Here is a 21,379-nt window from a genome sequence, read left to right as displayed (position 1 = left end):
CTTGAACTGACAATCATGCCATAGGGTAGTAATTTAAACAAATGGAGGGACTTAGTGGTCCTCCTTGAGCATGGGGACACATCTAGAACACATGCTTTTGAGATGAATCCCAGCTCCCTCCCTCTTGTAACCACAAGGCTCTAAACTAAGACCCAACTGCACAGACCTGAAGAGCAGAGTGTGGAAAAGAGTGCTAATAATATGTGAGTTTCAGCTGGCAGCAGCATGGGAGGCAGTTGTGGGCAAGTCTCATTCTTGTGGTGGAAGGCTTCTGTATCCGGCTAGTGTACTCATGTAAAGTTACTGTAGCACAGTCAGAGACCAACTTCTTGTTCCATGATGTGACTAATAAACAGACTCTTAAAAAGCAGTTGCTTGCCTACATTAAACTGCTTCGTATCCCACTTTGACTAAATGTCACTGTCTTCTCTGAGCAATGGTTGGATGCAAAGATTGCACATTTAGGAATGAAATTACTCACATTTTCAGCAATGTTTCTTGCAAAATAAAGTCATAACTGAAATGGTGACATCCATAAAATGGCTGCCAGAGAACTTTTGAAGAGATACAACTCCAAGGTGGTGAAGAGTATATGAACAGTAAATGAACTGAGGATTACTGTGTCACGATATCATTAAGCTCAAAACAAAGCTCAGTTGGTGGGTTTTAGAACTGGTGAAACATGCCACCATCCAATCCTTGTTTTAGCATTAGACAATTATGTTACTAGCATTATGCTACAATCATGAGTAATTAGGTTAGTGAGTCCAATGACTTATTACTGTTCCTTTGTATTAGAAGATGAAATACCATCTATGGATGGATGGATAGACAAATAGATTGATATCAGGAAAGGCAGACCTTGAGAGTGAGAACTCAGGCAAAATCTTATTTGTGCTTCTGTAGGAGAGATCTATTGTTACATACCTGTTTTCCCACATAAGTTGTTAAACGTTCTTGAAAATGGATAGCTCATAGCAAGCATTGGTGTCACCAAGATCAGGGAGCTTGACTGTAAGAGAGAAAATTGCCTTTTGTCAGGAGCCTAGAACTTTCTTTGTAACCATATGGAGGGGGAAAAAAGGTTACAACAAAATGTTGTTCAGTAGTACAAGCAGGCAATCCACAGAGGGACAAGTTAGATGTCTGTGAGGCATCAAGTTCAGGCATTTACATGTTTGTGATGGTAATGGAGGAGATCAACTTTAAAAGAAACTACAGGACACAAACAGCCTGTCTCTAACTGTTGGCCAGGGAACATGGCTTAGGCTCCAGAGCCTGTAATATCACACAGTACAGACTTCTGGTGCCTTATCTGAGGGAGTATATCCATTAAGATAGCTAGAAAAGCTAAGATTTATATACTTGGGGATGGCTGATGAAAGCCAATAGCCTGAGATATTCAGAGGTAAATATATCTTGACACACTAGAGGGCATTGGAACACAGCTCTCTACAGTCCAGATGGAAAGGAAGAAACTTTTTGCTGCTGAAATTAAGTTTCTTTTTTTGGTACTGGAGTGGTTTGAGAATTTAAGGGGATTTTTCCAAAAGATGTTTTTAAAAAAAGTATGGAAAACACATCTTTTTCTGTTCAGTTCCTCTCCGTTCATTAGGTTGTACCATGCTGGGGAAATTAGGTAGTTTTGTGCATTGTCACTAATATCATAAGGTGGTAGAGGAAGTAGGCAAATGAATCACATCTAAAAAGTTTGATCAAAGACTTTGATGTTTCTTTATTCCTTATCAGCAGAACTGCCAAGGAAATATGCTTATTCCCACTGCCTGGGACGGCTTCCCCAGTGTCAACTAGAGTTGGAAGTTCTGGCCCAGGAGATTTTGGCTGAAAAGGAATTCAGAATTGGGGTCCAAGACTTAACAACTTATTCTCTCTACTTTACTCTGTTGGATTTGTCAGTACAGGAGGGAATGAAGAAACTGACATGCTTAATGATAATTGTATCAGCTATTTCTGCCTTACTTCCAGTTTCCTGGAAAAAAAGGAGTATTTCCCACACATCCAGCAGGTGTCATTTTCAAGCCAGAAAAAAGGAATGGTGCTTTAAAAATGCATTAGGAAATGTTCTCAGGCCTGGATTCCCAGAAGTAATCCTCCTGCAGAAAATGCTGGAATACTTGGAGTACCAGTTTAAAAAATCCAGGTGGGTGATTCTGCGGATCCTAAATGAAGCACTTCCAATGCTGCTCTGATTGGCTAATCACAGGCCGCCTCCTCCTGGGCCTTCAGCACATTGCTGGAGGGGACATGCAGAGAGGACCAATACTAGTTTAACATCTTCGTTAATGATATAGATGATGGGAAATGTGTACCCTCACCAAGTCTGCAGCTGATACAAATATGGAAGAAGTGGCTGATAGGTCAGATGAGTCTGTTGTCATTCAGAGGGACCTCAACAGGTTGGAGAAAGGGGATGACAGGAATCTTATGAAGTTCAGCAAAGGGAAATGCAAAGTCCTCCTGTCCCTGGGGAGGAACAACTCCATGCACTAGAACATGCTGGGGGCCATCTGACTGGAAAGGAGCAAAGACAGAGCCACACTTTTCTCCTTGGTGGCCAGTAAAAGGACAAGAGGCAGTGGGAATGAAGACAGAGCCAGGCTTTCATCATTTGTGCCCAGCGAAAGGACAAGAGGTGTTGGAAACAAATAGAAACACAGGAAATCCCACTTAAAAAGAAACATTTTCACTGTGAGGGTGGTCAAACACAGGAAAAGACTGCACAGAGTGATTGTGGAGTCTCCATCCTTGGAGCTATTCAAAACCCAACTGGACACAGCTCTGAGCTCTAGCTGACCATGCTCTGAGTGGGAGGGTGGTACTAGATGATCTCTGGAGGTTTTTTCCAACTTCAGAAATTCTGTCATTTTTGTGGAAGCTGGAATGATTTGAGCCAATGCTGCTCCTCTGAGCTGACAGTTCAGCCTTAATGAACTGCTTATTTCCTTTGAGGCTATGTACCCATCTGTCTTAATCATGCTCGTTTTTAAGTCTGCTTTCCAGTTCTTCAGCAATACATGTACAGGCTCTTCTGAATAAACCCTGTTCAGATACCAATATAAAATTAAGCTCTATTGTCATATAAAAATGATGCACCATTTTCTTTTTTCCACCCCAAGTGCCAGTGGTTAGATTCTGATGCCTTCAATCCCTTACCCATGCTTGCATGGCTCCTGTGGTAAGGGTTTATAAATGCAGAAGTGTAAGTTGAAACCAGCATTTCTGTGTTAGAACACACAGAGTTATCCATCCTCATGCAGCCATCCCAGATAGAGGTATTTCATTGCTGTTGGCTGAAACTTTTTCATATTCTGTGTCTGGGAATGTGGCCCCTCTTGTGCAGAAGTAGAGATGAACACACCTTTAGCATCAGTGGGAGGAGGATAACAAACAACTCTGTAGTCACAACAGGTCTTCAACCAGCAGAGTTCTTTGTGATGTCAATATTAGTCCATAGCCTCAGCTCTTGGCCCTCTCCTAAGGCTGTAAGACATATCCTGGGTCACTGAGCCTGTGACCACTCTGTGTGGTTGGCCTTCAATATTCTGTTTTAGAGGTTTGTCAAGCCTCATTGTAAAAGCAGGCAGTTCTGTGTTTTTCCTCCTTTGTTCACTCTGAGAGACTGTTCCCCAACCTTTGTAAAGGGCAGTGGTTGCTTAATGCCATAAGCAGATTTGCACTTGGTTGGACCCAAGGATCCTTTAGCCCAGTCACTTCTTACCCAATGTGAGCTACAGCAGAGGCCCCAGGGAAGTGTTTTACACAAGCAAAGTAAGCTTGTAGCAGCAGATCTTCAGAATGTTCTTTCCATCTCTGTCTGTCAGAGGTACAGGGACTTCTGGAGGCAGAGGCAAGACTTTAACAGCCCTTAGTGGCCTATTAAGCTTACACAAAATGAAGTAAACTGAAGAAAGGGTTATTAGACATTGGAAGGGGCTGCCCAGGGAGGTGGTGGAGTCACCATCTCTGGATGTGTTTAAGAAAAGACTGGACATGGCACTTAGTGCCATGGTCTAGTTGACAGGGTGGTGTCAGGGCAATGGTTGGACTCGATGATCCCAGAGGGCTCTTCCAACCTGGTTGATTCTGTGATTCTGTGATTCTGTAACTATAAGAAAACCCAGGAAAGTGTACAACATCCACAACATCCAGGAGCAAGGAGGTCTATATCTCCTTTGCTTACTATGAATCTGCCACTTATTAGGGTCAGGTTTGGTCCTTGAATATCAAACTGGATGGTGCATTTTCTCCATGGCCTCGTAGCAGCATACATCACTTTTACATTCCCCATCAGTTGTCTAGGTTGTAGAGTCTTATGTCATTTTAGCACAGCAGCCACCCCACCTCTTTGGCACTTGTTCTGATCTGCATCTTTGCAATATTTTTTGAACTGAATTAAGCTCATTTGTCCCAATGCCAGCATTTACCTGTGGCTTAAATAGTTCTGCCTCCCTTTAGGCATTTTGGATGAAAGGCCTATGGTGCCGTAAGATATGTGGAGGTGAAGGACACATGGAGAGAGGAATCAGGGACTGCTAAAGATTAGAAAGTGCGAAGGGAGAAGATACGTGTCTGGCACAAGACAGTCTAACTCCATGGCTGCCCAGTAGCTTATAGCAGCTGAGCCCTGGTTTACACTTTTCAAACAGCCACTGAGCATTAATTTTCAGAGTCTTGATCTCTGGAGCATAAATTGAAATTGAAGAAATTCCATTTAATCATAAGAAAAAGCTTTTTAATGCTGATGGTGGCAAAACACCACAGCTTCTTGTTCCAAGAGTTAGTGGATTCTCCAGCATTAGACATATTGAAAACATAATGAGACAATGTCCTAAGCAACCTGCTCTAGTTTACCTTGCTCTGAGCAGTGGGTTTGGACGAGATGATCTCTGGAGGTTTTTTCCACCTTCAATTGTTCCATGATTCTGTAACATCTCTGTTCAGCAGGAACACTGCCCGTGTTTCTATCCTAATTGTATACCTCAGCAGTCATTTTCCTGAGGCATTGTGCAAACTTCTATTTTTTTCTTTCAAAGATGGTAGTGGAACTGGTTTCTCCCTTTAATGTGAATGCTTATCCTGATCAGAGGCATTTCCAGACGCCCATTCCAGTTGTCTTTCAATGCAGGGATGAGTGCAACAATCACTGGGCCGGAGAAAGTCTCTGCAGAAGGAAGAGAAACCTTCCAGGATCTTCCTTAAGGATCCAGTCCCTGTTTGCAACATTATTTCTTTTTTTTTAGGTACTGAATGTTTTCGGTTAAACACAGGAATTTGCTGGATATGGGACCCAAGTTTCTCCTCTTCTAGGAGTGTGTCCAGGCCACTTGGTTCCAGAACCACATCCATTTACGTTCTATCTTTTGCTCATTGAAATCTGAGTCTCTGCTGCACATACATACTTAGACGATCTTGACAAAAGTTTCGTACTTCCTCCCATTTTCTGTTTCCAGCATAAAGTGCAGGCTAACCTGTCTCCTTGTCTCACGAGTTCAAGTTGCAATATTTCCATCCTTTCCTGCTCATAGCTGAAGGTCATCTTCCCCAAGAATTTCCCTTTGCATTTCTCTTAAGTTGTGAATAAATAATGGTGCCACTGAAATTTTCTGTTTTCTAACTTAAAGTTTCAGTTACATTTTGTGGTTCATCTCTTGTAGAATTTAGAGCAAATGTCCACCAACCTCCTTCTTATTTTTTACCAATTATAGGTGAAATAATGAACTTTGAAAAAGGGGGTATATTCATATTTATGTTGTTAGTGTCTTCTCTTTCTTGGACTATTTCTAATAAATAATTCAGAATATAAAGTGCATTTAACTTAAAAGACACTTAGAGAATGTTAGACTATTCAGCAGTAAGTCTGAAATACATTCTTAGGTCGAGGTTCTAACCTTCGTTTGCTGTGAACTCCATTTGGACATTGAATTCCTCTTTAGCAGGGCTTCTTGTATCTGTTAAAAAATAAATCAGTAAATACATCAATTATGTTCAAATTCCAACAGCATTTTCATATAATACAAGAAATAGTTTGAATTCTTACCTTCTTGTCCCAGAGAGTCCCAAACACCAAAATGAATAATCCCTAGGAGACAGATAATTACATGCAGTTTGATGACACAAACTTTTTAATTGCAGTACCTCATAACTATCTCAGACATTGTCCATGTCAACTATTTAAACCCTGAGCTCTTCGATAGAGGGCATTTTTCTAACTGTGTCTCACATAATGAACTGCTGATGTGGCAGGAGTTCTCCAGGCCTGGCCTACATAAACTGTGTGTATATCTGGTCTACAAAAGTGACACATATAGTTTGCTAATACTAAACATATTTGGAAGAATGGACCTTTGTGTATGGAAGACATGCCCTGCTTATGCTCCCCAGATAAGCTAGTAGGCTCACAATATAAAGGCAAGTGAGTTTGGCCGAAGCATATAATTTTGAGGCCATTCTTAAGAGACAGAGTAGACCTAACTATTTAGTCCTTAAGAAATCCCATTTTATTGGCATCCTACTGGCCACCTAAATATGTTGTTGTAAAAATCATACTGACTGAAAACTCTCAATCAATCATGTGTATTTTGGTCAATTCCTCTCTTTATTATTAGTACTACTCAGCTGTTCTTGGTGACTTTCATGTTGTTTATACTCCCTCATTACTTGAACCCACAAGAGCATAATATGATGCCTCCAGATGCACTGTAAATGTGACCAGGCATGCTGAAGCTTGCCCACCTGAACATAATAGGGCTATTTTCCTTATCTTCAGGAATGAAATTCTTCCCAAAGCTGCTGGCAAAGTTGGAAGTTTTCTTTATGTCAGCTTTATCTATAAGGTACATCTATTAACGCAGTTGAGAATACAAAATACTGCTGAATTCCTGGAATGGGTTTCCCAAAGACCCCTTTGGGAATAAGGATGTGTAAGGCAACCCTGAGCCTTCCCAAGCTGTTTTTATTCCCTCTCCAAGCACAGCACTGCAAGAATGTCACTACATGTTAAATGGTCACAGAGGAAACAAACCCATGCATATGTGTAACTCACCTGCAAAGCATTGAGCAGAGCAAAGAGGATGTGGAAAGCTCGGTGGCTGTTTTTAATGATGGTGGCGAGGCCAAATCCCCAGGTGAGGCCTAACAGTGGTGTCAAGATGGCCACACTTTTGCCAATTTGAAACAAAGAGTTCCTCTCCTGCCTGTTTGTCCTATCCCCAATAGTTGGCCTCAGTATTTTTATTATAACAACTGCAGTGATGAACAAATTCATGGCCACAATGATCAGGGCAGGTATGACAAAGGCCAAGAGAGCTTTGCTGTCATTCCAGTTGAGCCAGCAGGCATCCCGCCTGGTGTAATTGTTCCTTGGCAGCGTGACAGCGATGGTGATGACTGCAATGACAAAGGGGCACCCATATCCCAGGCAGAATGCCACTGCTTTCTGAGCAGTCTTACTTGTGTTATGTAAGATGAAGACCAGTCTGTAGAAAAGAATGAGACCTAGGCTGAGCATCCAGAAAAAGACACAGAGGTAGAATAAATGGATGAAGAAGGTGGCCACAAGACAGATATCTCTGCGCATCTGTTGTTTTTGGTCATTGATGGAGGCAGTGACAATAAACCAAATGTCAGCAATCAGGAGTGATGTAGCTATGTTGACTATACAGACATGGCGCATATAGGAGGTTGTGTTGTTTGTCACGTATTTCCAGACTAAGGATTCAATTATAATGCAGGCCACCAAACTCAAGATTGAAATGGCCAGGCCAATGTAGGTAATATAATCTTCAAAGATTACTGGGGAGGATTTATCAGGAGACATCAGAATGGAGAAAGATGTCAAGTGATTGCAGGAGCAAATGACATAATCTTCTACCTCTGTGGGTGTGCAACCATGAGTATCCCAGCCTCCCCTATGTTTGTTGAGTGTGAAGTTCCAAAAGACACACTGGGGCATCTTTAGAGATGAGTTTTTCTTTGCAAAGGTCATATTAATATCAAACTTCTGGCTTCTGTTGCTGCTCACAGTTGTTGTTATCAGTAAGCCGTTCACATACTCGGGCTCATTGTGGGGCAAAATATGTCCAAGTTTTGAGTACATCACACTGACAATGGTTGAATTTTCAGTTAGAGTCTGAATTTCAGTTTCACCAATGAGCACATTAACTGTGAGGTTTTCTGTACTGCGGAAGTTCTTGTTATAATCTGTGTTGCTATTTTCTGTGACAGCTATACCTTGTAGCTGAAGGGTGTTTGCAGAGACAGGAGGAATTGTATTATTAACTGGTTGGAGGCGCAAGGAAAAATTTTCTACCGAATGCAGTAACAAAGAACTTTTGAGTATTTCCTCTTTGTTCAGGTCTTCCCAAGCTTCAGTTGTGGAATCGGCAACAATCAAGTCCACTGTGGAGAGGAAATTCTGGAACAACAACAGAAAAATGCTGTTACTGAAATCCCATACAAATCATTGTTGTTTCTGATGGTAATTTCTGCGTGGTCCTAGAATTGCCTTTTGAAAAAAACCTGCATTTTCTTATTTTGTTCAATCCATGTGAAACCCTCAGTTGTTAACCCTCTGCATGCTATATTTTCAAGTTAAGTTTTCCAAAAGTGGAGCTGTGTGGCTTTTTTTTACCTATTACTTAATATTTTTTCTTCTCCAGCCTTCTTTCCCTTCTTTCTCAGCCTTTGTGCTATCTTCGATTTCTTGCTCTCTCTTGAGTAGGGTTCTCTAGCTACAAAATATCAAGTCTCTTTGCACTTTTCTCTCAGAAGAGCAGTGCTTTTCCTCTGTACCTCACAATCAAGGTTTCCAAGTATGTCTAAGATAGGTGTTGCCATTCATTTATTGTAACATCTAATTGATTTTCCTTGCTTGATCCCTGTCCTTATTTCAACCCTTTTTTCTATTTCTGCTCCTACTCATAGAATCATAGAATCACAGAATGATTTTGACCTTTAAAGATCATCTAGTCCAACCCCTCTGCCATGGGCAGGGACATCCAGCCTGGCCTTGAACACTTCCAATGAAGTGCACATTGCTGGCTCATGCCCAATTTTTCATCCATCATGCTTTGTTCTTTCCTCTAACTTAGAACGCTAGAGACATTTATGGGTCTCTAGAAGATTTCCAGTTGCGAAGCATACAGCAGTCTCTCTTTCATGCATAGGCTCCTTGTCTTCAGCGTTTTGACTTTTCATAAACTTTTCTGTATCTTTGCTGTCACTTCATCTTTGCTGTCATTTCATCTCATTCCCTTAATACTTTCCTGTTCCTGACCCTAACTAACTGTGAATTTCTTCAGGGAGAATGTCATCCTCTGTGACAAAAGAGGCCAAAGGGCTTGATAAGTATAGGTAAGACTTAACATAAAATCTTACTTGAATAGTGAGCTCCTCTGCATCTGCTGGGATAGAGGAGACCATGTCCAGGATGGTAACGATTGCACCTAGGTTTGCAGGAGAAGTGTTTATTGTGTTTTGCTCCTTTCTTGTATTTTCCTTAAGCTCTGCAAGGTAGTTAGGTAGGTTTGCTTTTGCCTCAGGACTGTTGACCAAGGACTGGAACAGAAGAGAACAGTACATCAGATGTGTGCAATTTGCCTGGAGCTTGATCCTCCTTCGTAACAGCTACCCCTATACTAGTAAAATAAACAGAGCCAGGGTTATTTTAGACATGCTGGTAGTGTTCAACCCTCTAACCTTCCAGAACAAGGTATCCTAACTGCCTATTGAGAGTGGTCTCTCGTCTGTGCTAACTCACAGACTGCTCCTGGAAATTTCACGGGAGAAAATAGTTGGCTGAGGCCCAAACCATTTGAGAGAGTAATCTAGCAAGTTAAGAAAATACATAATTGAGTCTCTGTACCTCTGCCTGGGACCTTGCGCCACCTAATTTGCCAAAATAAACATAGTAAGTATTTGATGAAAGAAAGATAATTGCCCTCACCTAACCTCACTGTGAGAAGGGTGACTCTGGGTGGTTTGTGAAAGTGAATAGCACTATGATAGGATACCTCAGCTGAAAACCAAGGTGCAGCACCTATCTGTGAAGTGTAGTGGCTGATGGGGCATGCTAAACAGGGCCTGGGTCTGAGGCTGGGCAGTGGCCCAGAGCTGTCCCTACTGCATCAGTTAGTGTACTCTGTAGCGTGCTTTGGGCTTGTGCCAACTAGCACTGACCAAGGCAATGCCTGAGCATGGTTCAGGAACACCCCAGGCCAGCGACTGCTCCCGCTGGACACTGTGGATAAGGTCACCTTGTCAAGGGTAGAGAGCGTTTGTGTGTATGGATGTTAGCCATGCAATGCCACATGCCCTCTGGGCCAGAGAAGGAGACCTAGCCTCTTTCACTGACTTGTGTAGATATAGCCAATCATTCTTTATATCTTTTAAAAGATAGTTTTAATTAAATATTTGATTTTTTAATGTTTCATATATTTTAGATTATGTTAAGCAAAAAAACACCCAAGAAAAATTTTTAATCTCTCCTACTCCCTGCCCCCACCCTCTAGAAAACTCATCAATGTTACCTCAGCACTAGTCAGCAGGTTGCTTATTGCTGTAGACAGGCAGTCGTTCCTTTCAACCTTCCATGATTTGTTGGAGCACTTGTAAATTTTATTGCCTTGGGTAAAACCATCTGGATTATTTAACTCACGGCATGGCTTTATTAATGTGGCCCCTTCTATTCCAACTCCAAAGCTATCTGAGCAGGAAACTTCCTTATCTGTATTGAGAAAAAGACAGAGATGTAGAAAAGCAAGAAGCAGGGAAATGAATAATTTACCCCCATCAAACTTGTGACCTCCTGAAGTTCAGAGGTCTTTAAATTAGTTAGGATTTCAGCTTTCTCTCTTCATTAATTATGACCTTTCAGGATGTATATGTCTTGCATTCCCAATTTTTTGGATTCATGAAATTAAAAAGGAAATAGAATAAAGCCCCTTGTTTTTGTGTACTGAATTGAATCAGCAAACCAATACCCAAAGTTTTAGGATTTGTCTGTTAGGTTACAGGGTTAGATAGGGGTGGAGTGTGATTGTATTGACCACTATGTGAACAGTAATTCACACAAAGTGTATTCTTCTAAGGGACTCAGTGCTGCTATAGCACTGATAGGAAATTCATTAAGACCTTGATAGTGAGGCCTCAACACCTTTTTGGTGAACAGTGAGTCTTGCTAATTGATGTTGATTGGGTTAGTCACATCAGTAAGTATCTGCTGATTAAAGTAAATAAAGTGTCTGCATATTTATTGCCTAAAAGAGAGTGAAATCTGGCCAGATACAGTGATCAACAGTAGGCACCACTACCATGGAAAAAACAAAATTTCTGCATTATGGGGATGTCCAACATTTCTTTCTTTCCAATTTAGAATAAGAAGCTGAAATATCCAAACTCTGGTCAGAACTAAACATCAAAACTGTATTTAGCAATGTTGAATTCTAATTACCCAGCATCTCCTGCAGAGCTGACTGAAAGCTGTGTCTGCCCAAGTCTCTGCAACACCTCAGGGACGTTGCCATTCTTGTGTTTAAAGTTGATGTGCTCTCCCACAGGCTGACCTCCTAAACTAGGTGACTTCTTCCTGAGGCACCACAATCTTTTATCCTTGTTAAATTGGTGCAAGCTGGAAGCTGCATGACAACACTTCAACGCAGGAGACTAAGCTTGGCAGTGCAGGCTACACCATAAGGCAGTAGGGACAGAAGATGACTGAACTATAACTGGTTGGGAACATACTGGGGCCACTGTCAAATACAGTGAAGACAAAACATCGTCTATTTTTTAAAACTTCCACAAAATTGGTATTTTCCTCTGTATTTCAAAATTTCCCATCAAAAAAGGAGATAAAAATTCTTGGCTAACAAAAACTGCTCCTATTAGGTGTCACCAGTGACAAATTTGTGGCATCTGATTTAACAAATATACTGGGATTTCCTATTTAACAGCTTCAAATAGTAACTTTTTTCTTACCAGGTATCAGGTGCAGTCTTATACTTTCACTGTTGACTTCCTGTCCAATGCGGTTAATAAACTTGCAATATGCTGTGAGCTCTTTCTCTTTGCTGCATTCTGTTTCTGTGTAGTTGTACATGTAGCAAAACAAATTTCCTTTTTTCTTTTTCCCTGTACAGAAGGATTAAGATAGGTTAACACAGATTTGGGCTTGAGTAGCTAGCAGACAGCAGAAAGCTTCTGCAAAACTTCCTTTTCTCTGGACCCTAGAGAAAAAAACTTCCTTTGTGGAAAAAAATTCCTTCCCGTATGCTGATGTCTGTCTTTACTCCCTGCTTAATAAATCTGCTGGCAGCTGCTGCATGAGCAGTACCTTTTCAATTACAGGTGTATGAGCAAATCCTGCCCAAACCCTCTTTTACTGTGCAGGAGCCAGAATTTGCTTTAGACACCATCGTGGAGAATACTCTTCCTGCTTCTGCTTCTACCACAGACGTTTCATTTAGGCTGGGATACTTTTTTTGCTGTTCTTACATGGTTCTTTTGAACTCAGGATCTGTACCACACTCCCACTGCTCTTCAGCATGCCTGTGCCTCAGGGTCCCTGACTGCAATCTCTACCAAGAAGATCTTGGTATTTTTCTTAGCAACTGAAAAAATCCTCAGTCTCCACCTGCTTTACACTTCAGCCTGTTGTTTTCGCATTCCTGCATGTTTTCTGAGTTAGTTTAGGTGGCTCTTCTTTGCTTTTTTTCAAATTAACCCACTTGAAAGCTTCTAGCGTATAAAAACATGCCAGGGAAGCTGCAGAACTGCCCTAAATTTGAAGACATAGAAGCTCAGGTTTTTGTACTGTGAAAGGTATCTTACTTGTATCCTTGAAGAAAATAGAACAGTTCTTTGAATTGCATTCTTAATGTGTTATTCTACATTTTTAATGAATTAGTGGGTCTTAAGTAACGTCTCCTCAATACTCAGTTCAAAAAAGTGGCAGAGCGGAAGATAAAAGCAAATAAATGGAGTTCAGCAATTTCTAATCTGAACAATGATGAGGGTGCTCACTTCTTGCTGCCTGGCAAGGCAAACAAAACATTGAATTTACCTATTACATGTTTATCACTACAGCAGTGACTTCAGTTGCTCTCATATTAATCTCAGCCATGCTCCCCGGGCACGGCAACCATCCTAAAAAGAAGTCCGTTTCCCCCTTTTCACACTCTCAGCAGTGCTTGTGGGTTGTCATCACAGCAGTGAGTATGAATTGGTTACATGGACCTAACTGAACACAAACCAACCCAAGGACTGGGTTGTGACGCATAGTGCAACTAGTGATTCTGCAGGTTTATTGTTTCTTACCAACTTGAAATTCATTTTGTTGAACCACGGCTGTAACAGTGTAATCTTCCACGGTGTTAGCACTTATGCAGCACTCAAGGGCTTGTTGCACTTTGCACTGTATAGATGCTGCAATGGGGTCTATCAGGATGTTCTGCTTCAGAGGCAAGGAAATAACCTCGATTGTCACATTGGCAGAACTCTCCAAGTACTTCTGGGAGAATGTGCAGATGTAGGTGCCTGAAAGAAGTGACACAAAACCCATGTCTCAGTCAACAGAAGTGCTCCTCAGCTTTTGCATGGCCATGAGCCCTGATACTGAACAAGTGCAGCGTTATTGGCAGCACCATGTCTTGCTGTCCTCCAGCAGCTATAATTTTAACTCTTTTTTCTATTTACTGTGGCCCAGCTTCACAGTGATTTTCAGGTATAGGGATGCTGTAAATGCTCTGGCATGGAGATTTCACTGCCTTTGTAGCCAATAAAAACCAGGTTCACTCACCGCTCCAGTCCTGTGTGGCAGTCTTCACTGTGAGCACAGACATGGCTGGAAATCTGCTATTTTTCATGCATGTACCACAGTCTACTGTTTTTGTGTTATTTCCAGACTGGATTTTCCAACTGATACTGTGATAATTGTTCACATCACTTTCACACGTTAGATTGAAGGCATATCCCTCCGAAACTGATGAGTTTGTGCTCGAAGATATTGTTATATGGGCTGAGACAACACAAGATAAACGTCATATTATTGAGAGTCAATTGTTACAATAATTTGCTTGCAAATGACGTGTGCCACAGAGGCCACCTACACGTTAAAGAGCTGATAGTCAGGTGCTACCTGACTCTTACCTGTCCGGAGGTACGTCACTCTGATGTTTTGACTGCGCTTGGCACCATGCCCTGTCTGCAGCTCACATGTATATGTCGTCACTGAACCTGACTTCTCAGGTGGACATAGTGATTCGTTGATGTTGAGCTTGTATTCAGTGCAGTTCTTACTGAAACTGGAGACTCCTAGAGAGAAATAAACATTCCTTGAAGGGCTGTGGATGTCCAAAAATATCTGATCTCTGAAAATCACAAGTGATCACTCTAGCTAAGGAAAACCTTGTGGGTTTTTTATTTAACCTTTGACACCATGACACTTTTAACTCATCGTTGCTGAAGTTCATTCACGTCTTTTACTCTGGCAAGAGTCACAGTGGTCTTCCAAAGGCCTGAAGATGGGTCTCAGCACAGTGCTGGGCACCTACTGCCAAAGCCAGTCTAACTGAGAGCAACAACATTGCTTGGATACCTCAGGATAAGCCAAAATGAAGAATATTCTGGTTTAGCCTAACCTCATTATCTGCGATATTTAGGATGAGAAAGATAAGTAAAACAAGAGTAAATACTGGAGATTTTAATGTCATCTTATTTTGAAATAAACATTTGGAGGTACTTGACAGCCATTCAACTTCCAATCTGAAGAGTGCTGGTTTAGCTACAAGGGGAAAACCCCATGAAAGCTGTCCTGTGCTGCAGCTGAGAGTGCATCTGGCATGAGAGCAGAGTTCCTGGGGGGAATCAAGGGCAAAACAGCTCATTACAGTGGGCCAGGATCACCCCTCTCTCTGCAAGCACTGCTGCACACCAGTACCTGTCCTCTGTGGAATGACTGTGAACACGAGCTTTGAAGGTTTTCTCTCATTTTGCTGTTCTACATTCTGCTAAATTTCATTTATAACAAATGGTTAACAGTAAACAGTTAATCCATACCCATAAAAAATTAAGAGGCCAATAGGCTATTTATGGTTCATAGACATTTACAAGTGTTTCTATTGATGTTATTTTGTAACTCTTTGTAACACATTTACTTGGTGCTTTACTAACTCTTTACATTTATATAAATAAATTTGTGCAATCCCAAGCACAAATACAGGCTGGGTGGAGAATGGATTGAGAGCAGCCCTGAGGAGAAGGACTTGGGCGTGATGGTTGATGAGAAGCTCAACACGAGCCGGCAATGTGCGCTTGCAGCCCAGAAGACCAACCGTGTCCTGGGCTGCATCAAAAGCAGCGTGGCCAGCAGGTCGAGGGAGGGGATTCTGCCCCTCTACTCCGCTCTCATGAGACCCCACCTGCAGTGCTGCATCCAGCTCTGGGGCCCCCAACAGAAGAAGGACATGGAGCTGTTGGAGCGAGTCCAGAAGAGGGACACAAAGATGATCAGAAGCCTGGAGCACCTCTCCTATGAAGACAGGCTGAGAGAGTTGGGGCTTTTCAGCCTGGAGAAGAGAAGGCTCCACGGAGACCTTCTAGAAGCCTTCCAGTACCTGAAGGGGTCTACAGAAAAGCGGGAGAGGGACTTTTTACAAGCGCATGTAGGGATAGGACGAGGGGGAACGGTTTTAAACTGACAGAGGGTAGATTTAGATTAGATATTAGGAAGAAATTCTTTCCTGTGAGGGTGGTGAGACAGTGGCACAGGTTGGCCAGAGAAGCTGTGGCTGCCCCCTCCCTGGCAGTATTTAATGCCAGGTTGGATGGGGCTTTGAGCAACCTGGTCTGGTGGAAGGTGTCCCTGCCTGTGGCAGGGGGGTTGGAACTAGATGATCTTTAAGGTCCCTTCCAACCCAAGCCGTCCAATGATTCTATGAGTCGATATTATAAGTAAAGCCTTGTGGGATGCCTCTGACTCCACTGGCACGTGATATATCACAACTACAGGCAGAGAGGGAAATTGTGCACTCAGTATTTAGCTGTGCTGCAGCTGTTTCAAAGTGTAGCACCTGACTCTCTTGGTTGCCAAATCTCAGTATGTGGTACTCAAAAGCTTTTTGTGCCCCAAGGGTGATTCTGGAGGTAGTAGTAGAGACTGATGCACTCATCCTTGCTCTCAAAACTAGACAATGCAGAAATAAGCTTTTTGGAAAAAGTCAGTATGATGCTGATCCAGGCAGCTGTTTCCATCCAGGATGGCACAGTTTTAAGCATCAATGTCTGCACACTGCATGGAGATGCCCAGAATCCCACTAGCACCTGCACAACACATACGGAGTCTGTACCACACTGTCCATCAATCGTCCTTCCCACACGCACGCACCTTTGGAGCATACCCTGTATTCATCCTTGGACTTGGCCTTTGGAGTAGCCAATTAAGAGAGATCTTTGAAGAACGAAGCAACCTAGCAGGTGAAAGATAATCTTTTGTTAATCTTACCTGTAATATTGATTGCTCCATTTACTTTCCAGTCACCAGTAAGAGATGGTAAGTGTCTGTCAATACAACAGGACAGCAGAGGACTGTTTGTCTGCATTTCAGGACTGTTGCATGTAACATTGATGTTGTTTAAGTTTGGAGTGACATGTAGCGGAGAGACTGTTATTATTTTCGTGGCCTTGTATATCACCGTGTGACGCTGATTGCTGTTTGTGAAAGTGCACCTGTAGGGACCTGTAAAACATAAGCGATGTCTTAGCATTGAGAACACATTTTGCTGTTTTTTCCTCTACATTTGGAGTTAGGAGCTGGGAGCTACTTCCACACCTAGTTTTCACATCTCCCTGCTCTGCAGTGGCTCTGTATCAAAATGTACCCTCAGGTTATCTGCAGCATGCTTTCTGCAGACTCCTGATGCCAAATGTGTCCAGACTAGGCAGCTTCAGTGTTGATGGGTACTTAAGAAGAGACCAGCATTCTGGGACTGAGATACTTAAAATCTGGCTGAGTTGGTGTTTTGGGGATCTGTATATTGCCCATAGTCCACGTGGCAGCAATATGTCATGGTAAGAATGTAGACTGACTGTGCAAAAAGGTTCCTACACAGAATGGGTGAGAGATATTTGCCCAGGGTGGACTCTACAAGAGCTGGCACTCTGAGTGTAGGCACATACGCTGCTCAGAATGTATTGCCAAAGAGAGCAGAGTATTTATCAATCAGCCACTTTCTCAGGCATTTGTCCCCTGGATGCAGCCAGGCTTCCTTCTGAAACTGGCAATCAGAGCTCCAAACTTCCTTCATACTTTAGGTACATGGGTTCCCCTTCCCCATTGGGATAGCCAAGTGAGTAGGCCACTTGCATAGAAGTGAAGACACCAAGGTTCAGGGCATCCTGAGTCATGGGTCCGAACTTCTTTGTGCTAAATAATACATGATAACTCCCCTGATAACTCCTCCCAGCAAAATGCCACCAATTTACCTGTTTCTGATTTCCAAAAAGCCCTAAACATGAACGCATGAAAAACTGTAACTCTGAGCTCTGATTAGTTAGGTTGTGTTGGCAAAGGGGGCAAGGGCTATCAAGGACAAATTCAACCACATCCTCCAGTTACCACACCAAAGGGTGGGAAGGTCTCAAGGCCATGTAGCCACTGCTGTCTCCTGTGATATGGCAGGGAAGCCTGGCACTGAGAATACCCAGGCCTGTATAGTCACTTCAGCCACTTCACATCTTACTGGTAATGCCAGTCAGTACATAGTTCATTAAAGAAAAAAAAAAGGAAAATTATGAGGGACTGTATTTTTCACATTTACTCTAGGAAAATGTAGTCACTGCACTCTTCTTTGCTTTTTATAAAACTAGGCACATTAGAGATTTACATCTGCTGTTTTAACAACAGAAAATCATACCAGAATCCTTCATCGAAATGTTGATAATTTTAAGAATGGACCTTGAGGTTGTGCTTGAAACTTTTCTCTCCATCGAATACCGGAAGCTGGATGAGATGATCTGATTGTAGTGATACCAGGTCACGTTCTTAGATGTTGAATTTATCTCACAAATCAGTATTACTGTATCCGCTTCAAAAATGTCTACAGGACTCACAGTGAAGCTTGTCTGATCTGGGAAGGCAAAGAGCAACATTCTGTATTATTGTCATTTCAACTCACGTCTCTATGGCATCTTTCATCTCATGGGAATCCTAGGTGCTTCACAACCAACATGCACTCAGCATCAGTTGCAGAGCACTACCTCTGATATAAGCTATGCCATTTTCCTGCAACATATTCTTCTACTGTGTTTGTCAGCCAAAGATCCCAGAAGGTTTTATGCAGAGAGACAGAATTATTATCACCACCATTACTTTCTAAGTAGATAAACTGGGAGGAGAAGCAACCAGGTTAAAGTAATCCTCTGAGACAGACAGTCCAGCGCTCAGTGCACTGAGAGTACAGCACCTCTGGGGCACTTGATCAGGCACCTGAATTCATAGAACCATAGAATTGTTTTGGTTGGAAAAGACCTTTAAGATCATTGAGTCCAACCATTAACCCAGCACTGCCAAATCCACCACTAAACCATGTCCCTAAGCACCACATCTACATGGCTTTTAAATACCTCCAGAGTTGGTGACTCCACCACTTCCCTGGGCAGCCTGTTCCAATGCTTGATAACCCTTTCAGTGAAGAAATTTTCCCTGATATCCAATCTAAACCTTCCCTGGCACAACTTGAGGCCGTTTCCTCTCATCCTATTGCTTGTTGCCTGGGAGAAGAGATGAACACCCACCTTGCTACAACCTCCTTTCTGGTAGTTGTAGAGCGATAAGGTCTCCCCTGAGCCTCCTTTTCTCCAGGCTAAACAACCCCAGTTCCCTCAGCCGTTCCTCATAAGGCTTGTGCTCCAAACCCTTCACCAGCTTCATTGCTCTTCTTTGGACTCGCTCCAGCACCTTGATGTCTTTTTTGCAGTGAGGGGCCCAAAACTGGACACAGAATTGTAACACACTGTCCAGCAGCAGCATGGAAAAAGTGCCAAGGAAGCCAGGGGCAACCTATTCTCATGTAAACTGCAAGTGTTTTTTGTTTTGTTTGAAGAAGTGGGAAGTGCTGGCAGCCTGATATGTTAAGAGCTGTCTCAGTTCTGGAGGTGAACTTAAGGGTATTCAATCTCTCTCCCATGGAGAGACTGCATCAGGGTTCAGTGGAGTAACTGAAGGGTTTGGTTTTCCATGGGAGGTAGTGAGTGCATGGTCATCTCATGTAAGTGCCTAAGCTTTGGTGGCACGGGATGAAATGAAACAGCCAGAGAAATAAATATTTCTGAAGGTCCAGTACCAAATAACCAACAGTATAAGGCAGCTACATGGTTCAGGCTAGAAATACTAAAGTAAAAACTGAAGGAAAATACTGAGAGAGCTTTAAACTTACCAGTTATTTCTGTTCTGAAGGTAGCTTGATTTGGCCGATAGAATGCATCTAGAAATTGTGGTACAATTTTGTTCGAATTTGCTATCTGATTGAAGCTTGCTGCTCCCGCTTTCACTTCATAGTTCACAAAAACGCTTCCAGGCCTAAACAGAAGGACCACAATTAAATATCTTCACATATTAGTGGTTTTCTATGCTGTGGTGACCCATCTTGCATGGCTAGGAAGGCTTCACAGGGCTCACCTGTGAAGGCTCCTGTTGTGACTCAAGATTTGCTCTGGTATATGAGAAGGTTGAGCTACAGCTCTTCCCAAAGAACACCTTTATGTGACATCTCCTTCATCTGGTATTTCTAGTAAACTTCCCTTAGAAAACCTAAACTACAGCAGCATTTAAATATGTGTGAACTTAAGTAATGCCTCTTCTATCCAGATCCAATGTTATATCCAGAGTCAATGTACTAATTCATCCTCCTGATGACCTAGGAAATGACGTTGGGTTTACTCACATCCTTTTCCCCTTTCGGGTGGAATGCAATCTTTCCCACAAAAGGCTTTGATCCAGATGGAGAATGATTATGTTTCTTGGACTTTTGCGCAGCAGTGAATTTTACCTGCAGTCCTATTTCCATGCTAATAGTTGGGCTTTCCTTTGCAGCTATTATACTGTTATTCAGTATGTATATACTGGGCATGGGTTCTAGCCAGAGTGAATGCAGTCTTTGCTGACCGGTGTCTCCTTGAGACTGGACAAAAAGATTTGTGTCTTCCAGGAAAAAATGAAATTGTTTACTTACCTGAAACCAGTTACTGTTGCCGATACAAAGCCTGGTAAACATCTGTAGCTAGCATTAAACTGTAAACAAACACATATTACATGACATAAGTCCTCTGTATATTACTCTAGTGTGCTTAAAATAGGAAACTCTCCCTTCAGCATTGGTGTGAGTAAGGGCATGTAGCATGTCTGATAGAACAGGCTCGGTGCACTCCCCACCGTCATGAGATAAATTCCTGTTTCATTGTTGCATTCTATGTGTGCTCATGTGGATTTAAGCTGGGACCAACAATGTGATTTTTTTTTCATGCTTTTGATGCAAAAAATTCCTAAATGCTTCCCTGTCTGCCAGCATATAAAATGAATGGGAATATTGTCATTGTCTTTCAATGGAGGTCAGCTTTGGCCCACTTTGTAGCTACCACTGCTGCATACTTCACAGCTCCCCACAGAGACAGTGACAGTGCACCCTATTTCCCAGACACTTAGGGTAAATACCACATTTCTTAGAGGATTTCTAACTTCAGAGATGGAAAACTAAAGTCATTACCGCTTTTTCAAGGTCAGCTTTGTATTTTTTGTATAATTCAGAAGAAGAATCCCTGAGATCATCCCAAAAGTCTATGTCGAGTCTGACTGACATATTCATTACAATGGGCTCTCTCATACCACATGAGTCTGTAAGAAAAAACATAAATATAAATGTAAAAATAATCAAAAGCAATGCTTACAAAGTGATTTATTCACTTTTTCTTCTAACTTAATAATAGAATTTTAGAATCATAATGATTTGGGTTGGAAGGAACCTTTAAAGATCATCTAGTCTAACCCCTTTGCCATGGGCAGGGACATCCAACCTGGCCTTGAACACTTCCAGTGATGGGGCATCCACAACTTCTCTGGGGAACCTGTTCCAGTGTCTCACCACCCTCACAGCAAAGAATTTTTTCCTTATGTCCAATCTATATCTACCCTCTTTCAGTTTAAAACCGTTGCCCCATGTCCTGTCACTACAGGCCCTGGTGAAAAGTCTTTCTCCTTCTTTCTTACAAGCCCCCATTAAGTATTGAAAGGCCGCAATAAGTTTTCCCCTGAGCCTTCTCTTCTCCAGGCTGAATAACCCCAACTCTTTGAGCCTTTCCTCATAGGAGAGGT

The 21,379-nt window shown here is 42.2% G+C and overlaps 1 protein-coding gene across 2 annotated transcripts in view; it reads right to left on the bottom strand.

Annotated features, from left to right (window-relative positions):
• Positions 1–21,379, bottom strand: part of ADGRF5 (adhesion G protein-coupled receptor F5) — a 49,458-nt gene that overhangs the window by 1,584 nt on the left and 26,495 nt on the right. For both annotated transcript variants that reach the window (XM_068421642.1, XM_068422276.1), the window contains 15 exons: positions 20,775–20,902; positions 20,244–20,302; positions 19,449–19,591; positions 17,928–18,140; positions 16,517–16,750; positions 14,164–14,328; positions 13,814–14,032; positions 13,333–13,551; positions 11,995–12,147; positions 10,548–10,744; positions 9,397–9,576; positions 7,064–8,434; positions 6,059–6,100; positions 5,910–5,969; positions 928–1,012 (listed from right to left, as the gene is read on the bottom strand). In XM_068421642.1, the coding sequence (XP_068277743.1) occupies positions 928–1,012; positions 5,910–5,969; positions 6,059–6,100; positions 7,064–8,434; positions 9,397–9,576; positions 10,548–10,744; positions 11,995–12,147; positions 13,333–13,551; positions 13,814–14,032; positions 14,164–14,328; positions 16,517–16,750; positions 17,928–18,140; positions 19,449–19,591; positions 20,244–20,302; positions 20,775–20,902 (3,468 nt within the window). The remainder of the gene's footprint in view (positions 1–927; positions 1,013–5,909; positions 5,970–6,058; positions 6,101–7,063; positions 8,435–9,396; positions 9,577–10,547; positions 10,745–11,994; positions 12,148–13,332; positions 13,552–13,813; positions 14,033–14,163; positions 14,329–16,516; positions 16,751–17,927; positions 18,141–19,448; positions 19,592–20,243; positions 20,303–20,774; positions 20,903–21,379) is intronic.

Source organism: Nyctibius grandis, chromosome 1, assembly GCF_013368605.1.
Source record: "Nyctibius grandis isolate bNycGra1 chromosome 1, bNycGra1.pri, whole genome shotgun sequence".
Taxonomy (NCBI): domain Eukaryota; kingdom Metazoa; phylum Chordata; class Aves; order Nyctibiiformes; family Nyctibiidae; genus Nyctibius; species Nyctibius grandis.
This window is presented reverse-complemented; position numbering and strand designations above follow the sequence as displayed.